Here is a 5,432-nt window from a genome sequence, read left to right on the forward strand (position 1 = left end):
AAGTTTGCTAGCTCACTTCCAATCTTGTAAGGTGATCATCCAACCTCAAGAAATCTTTGTTTCTTACAGTAGGTTATCATTCTAATAAAAGGTAATAATCATATTCAAACTTTGGTTCAATTTCTATAACTATAACAATCTTATTTCAAGTGATGATCTTACTTGAACTTGTTTTCGTGTCATGATTCTGCTTCAAGAACTTCGAGCCATCCAAGGATCCATTGAAGCTAGATCCATTTTTCTCTTTTCCAGTAGGTTTATCCAAGGAACTTAAGGTAGTAATGATGTTCATAACATCATTCGATTCATACATATAAAGCTATCTTATTCGAAGGTTTAAACTTGTAATCACTAGAACATAGTTTAGTTAATTCTAAACTTGTTCGCAAACAAAAGTTAATCCTTCTAACTTAACTTTTAAAATCAACTAAACACATGTTCTATATCTATATGATATGCTAACTTAATGATTTAAAACCTGGAAACACGAAAAACACCGTAAAACCGGATTTACGCCGTCGTAGTAACATCGCGGGCTGTTTTGGGTTAGTTAATTAAAAACTATGATAAACTTTGATTTAAAAGTTGTTATTCTGAGAAAATGATTTTTATTATGAACATGAAACTATATCCAAAAATTATGGTTAAACTCAAAGTGGAAGTATGTTTTCTAAAATGGTCATCTAGACGTCGTTCTTTCGACTGAAATGACTACCTTTACAAAAACGACTTGTAACTTATTTTTCCGACTATAAACCTATACTTTTTCTGTTTAGATTCATAAAATAGAGTTCAATATGAAACCATAGCAATTTGATTCACTCAAAACGGATTTAAAATGAAGAAGTTATGGGTAAAACAAGATTTGATAATTTTTCTCATTTTAGCTACGTGAAAATTGGTAACAAATCTATTCCAACCATAACTTAATCAACTTGTATTGTATATTATGTAATCTTGAGATACCATAGACACGTATGCAATGTTTCGACCTATCATGTCGACACATCTATATATATTTCGGAACAACCATAGACACTCTATATGTGAATGTTGGAGTTAGCTATACAGGGTTGAGGTTGATTCCAAAATATATATAGTTTGAGTTGTGATCAATACTGAGATACGTATACACTGGGTCGTGGATTGATTCAAGATAATATTTATCGATTTATTTCTGTACATCTAACTGTGGACAACTAGTTGTAGGTTACTAACGAAGACAACTGACTTAATAAACTTAAAACATCAAAATATATTAAAAGTGTTGTAAATATATTTTGAACATACTTTGATATATATGTATATATTGTTATAGGTTCGTGAATCAACCAGTGGCCAAGTCTTACTTCCCGACGTAGTAAATATCTGTGAAAGTGAGTTATAGTCCCACTTTTAAAATCTAATATTTTTGGGATGAGAATACATGCAGGTTTTATAAATATTTACAAAATAGACACAAGTACGTGAAACTACATTCTATGGTTGAATTATCGAAATCGAATATGCCCATTTTTATTAAGTCTGGTAATCTAAGAATTAGGGAACAGACACCCTAATTGACGCGAATCCTAAAGATAGATCTATTGGGCCTAACAAACCCCATCCAAAGTACCGGATGCTTTAGTACTTCGAAATTTATATCATATCCGAAGGGTGTCCCGGAATGATGGGGATATTCTTATATATGCATCTTGTTAATGTCGGTTACCAGGTGTTCACCATATGAATGATTTTTATCTCTATGTATGGGATGTGTATTGAAATATGAAATCTTGTGGTCTATTATTATGATTTGATATATATAGGTTAAACCTATAACTCACCAACATTTTTGTTGAAGTTTTAAGCATGTTTATTCTCAGGTGATTATTAAGAGCTTCCGCTGTCGCATACTTAAATAAGGACGAGATTTGGAGTCCACGCTTGTATGATATTGTGTAAAAACTGCATTCAAGAAACTTATTTTGTTGTAACATATTTGTATTGTAAACCATTATGTAATGGTCGTGTGTAAACAGGATATTTTAGATTATCATTATTTGATAATCTACGTAAAGCTTTTTAAACCTTTATTGATGAAATAAAGGTTATGGTTTGTTTTAAAATGAATGCAATCTTTGAAAAACGTCTCATATAGAGGTCAAAACCTCGCAACGAAATCAATTAATATGGAACGTTTTTAATCAATAAGAACGGGACATTTCACGTTGATTTTGATCGAGGCTACTATCTTGCCGATGGGATTTACCCTTCGTGGGTTTCTTTCGCTAAGGGATTCTCAAGTGTTGTTGACGCAAAAAGGAAATACTTTACAAAGAAACAATCTGCAGCTCGTAAAGACGTTGAGAGGACATTTGGAATTTTGCAAGGTCGTTGGGGTATTTTAAGACAACCTGCTAGGGCATATAGCGTAAACAAAATCAAAAGAATCATGTATGGTTGCATCATATTGCACAACATGATAATTGAAGACAATGGTTTTAACATCGCTGAAAATAAATCTTACTACTTGCCTGTCAACAACCTACAAGGATCAAATTGGTACGAAAGGTGTGATGTATATGCCGAGAAGACAAAAGAGCTGCGTGACAAAGACAAGCATGAGTATCTTCGACATACTCTAGTTTCGCATCTATGGCATAATCGCGATGACGAAATAGTTAACGAATTGTAACTTTTTAATCGCGATAACGTATTGTTTTTTTTTTTTAATTTTTAGGAATCGTATGTTTTTTAATTATTAGGAAATGTAATGTTTTTTTTAATTTTAATGAAAGTTATTTTCATTTATGTTATTTTCATAATTTTATCAATATATGTTATATTTAAAAATCATTAAAATAATAATAAAAATATAAACTGACATGCATAGGTCACCAATCCCCACTTTTTCTGACTCAGTAAGTCAGGCCTGACATGCCAAGTGACATCAGTCACCACTACCAGTGCTCTTAGACGGTTAGCAAACTCTACTTCCCAGTCTTCCACATATTTCCTTGTTCTTCTCACTGTACATTTTAAGTTACAAACAAAACCCAACGATGTAACCATAACTTGTGTACCTCACAACAAACAGATGCTATTAAAAGTGTCTTCATCTTGGGCTTAAATATTTTAAATTTCTTTTAGGTTAATTCAATATAATGTATTAAAAGTGTCTTCATCTTGGGCTTAAATATTTTAAATTTCTTTTAGGTTAATTCAATATAATGTATCGATTGTATTCGATTTTAAATTTTTATTTGATTTTTTATTTTGCATTCATGATATACTAAAATTGTACTCCTCCATCCCATATTTTATTGTTGAAAATTAAACTTGATTTTGCCATTTTAAACAATGTGTTTTGAATTTGAGCTTGCAAGTATATAAGTATTTTATTTTTAGATCAAGATTATAGTCCGTTATATAAAAACTTAGTGTAATATTGAATTCCACCTTGAATTGCCAAAAATGTGGGTTATATTATCATACGAGTAGTAGGATTATATTCTTTCTAGAAATTAAAGTTAGTGTATTACTTTGGACCCCGCAATGGGAGTAAGGATATGACGGAAGCAACGCGCAGCGTAGTACGCACGTGTCTCGTGAATAATTAAGGTTTACAAATATATGTATATTTATTTTACAACCCCTGCTTCATGCCTATATATAAGCGTTCATGATGGATTGAAGTTAGATATAGCACATCAATATCAATATTTCTTTCATATTACATATAGTAGAAGAAGAAGATATATATATACATATATCGATCTAGAAAAGCAAAATGGTATACTGATTTTCAGGAATGCTAAATAATTATATATATATATATATATATATATATATATATATATATATATATATATATATATATATATATATATATATATATATATATAATAAAAATAACTGCCGTATGTAATGTAATGTAATGTTTATGTATATATGTATATGCAGGCATCTGGTAAGTATGTTAAGGTTGAAGCATGGGGGGGTGACGGCGGAGATGTTGAATGGGAATTTTTACCAGATGAAGGTCCTGCTCCATATCGGATGAAACAGATTATTGTCACTTATACTCCCGACATGGGATGTGTAATTGCCCTCACCTTCTATTATGAGGATGCTAACAAAAACCTACACGTTTCAAAAGTTGGAAGTCAAACTCGTGGTTTTGATATAAAGGTGATCTTTAATTACACCTAGCCAGCTACCGTATATAATACTCTCTCTTTCCATATTAATAGTCTCATATTAATAGTCAACATAGAAAAAACATATAGTTTAAGAAAAAGTAATTATCACATGTATTTTTTCTTTACTTTATAGTTTTATCTCTCACTCTTTATCCATCATTTTGTCTTATATACAAAAGTTAAGGGTATAAAAGAAACCTACCTTATTTTTATTATCTATTTATGAAAGTAAATTATTAACTTGAGACAGTCCAAAAAAAAAATAGTGGACTATCATGCATGATGAGACGGATGGAGTAATATATATATAAATATATAATACTAGTAATACACACACACACACACACACACACATACACACACAATATATATATATATATATATATATATATATATATATATATATATATATATATATATATATATATATATATATATATATAATAATATAATAGATATACGTTATTTGAATAGTACGTACGAATGTGTTATTCTCATGTTTTCTTTTCTTATATGATTTCTCTTTAATTATACATTCACATGCAGTATACCGTCAACAAAGGGCTTCTTAAATTTAAAGGAGAATATGGTTACTATAGTAACTTACAAGTTATTACCTCATTGGCTTTTGGTGACCACCCCCTTCCAAAGCGTAACTCTCGAGGAACTCCTTTCTCACTTTCTCTGGTTGAGGGTAGAATTGCCGGATTTTATGGCAACTATGGGGATTACCTTGACAATATAGGACCGATCCTTTCTCCTTAAACTTAATGGCAACTTGAAGATCGAATCATGCATGCATCAAATTAAATAAATAAGCTGAGTTTGCGGGAACATTATGTTTAATAACTACTTTCCTAGCTAGCTTGTATGAGTGTGTTGTGTTAAATAAGTTTTGTGGTCAGTCGAGACATGCTCTGAATAAGTTCCCTAGCTAATTTCATATATGTACTCTTTTATCACATGCATGCATGCTTCTATCTATCTATATATTTATAATTATATGGATGGATGGTTGGATATTTTCGGATTTCTTGTTACTTACTGTTTATCCTTATTCATACCTTTTTTTGCCCCGAGACAAGCTAGCTTATGATATTAACCAATTATTAAATTAAATAAAATTGTATGTATCTTGCTTGAAGGTACAGTAGAGGAACAAGTCTGGGTTTCCAACCAAGACTTCAAACACCACACAAATTAACTTAATAAATCTACCAAATTTAAATTCACATGAATTATATATTT

The 5,432-nt window shown here is 30.6% G+C and overlaps 1 protein-coding gene across 1 annotated transcript; it reads left to right on the plus strand.

Moving 5' to 3' along the window:
- The first annotated feature begins 3,643 nt into the window (after nucleotides 1–3,643).
- On the plus strand, nucleotides 3,644–5,206 carry LOC139886537 (horcolin-like). Its single transcript, XM_071870375.1, has 3 exons — nucleotides 3,644–3,775; nucleotides 3,946–4,173; nucleotides 4,731–5,206. Exons 1-3 carry the CDS (start codon nucleotides 3,773–3,775, stop codon nucleotides 4,947–4,949), a joined length of 450 nt encoding a protein of 149 aa, XP_071726476.1. The 5' UTR covers nucleotides 3,644–3,772; the 3' UTR covers nucleotides 4,950–5,206.
- Nucleotides 5,207–5,432: the final 226 nt, after the last annotated feature.

This window comes from Rutidosis leptorrhynchoides, chromosome 1 (assembly GCF_046630445.1).
Source record: "Rutidosis leptorrhynchoides isolate AG116_Rl617_1_P2 chromosome 1, CSIRO_AGI_Rlap_v1, whole genome shotgun sequence".
Classification (NCBI taxonomy): domain Eukaryota; kingdom Viridiplantae; phylum Streptophyta; class Magnoliopsida; order Asterales; family Asteraceae; genus Rutidosis; species Rutidosis leptorrhynchoides.

What these genes read in the sequence shown, in the direction of transcription:
- LOC139886537 (XM_071870375.1), top strand. An exon ending in CTCGTGGTTTTGATATAAAG is followed by an intron (nt 4,174 to 4,730) that starts GTGATCTTTAAT and finishes ATTCACATGCAG; the next exon opens with TATACCGTCAACAAAGGGCT.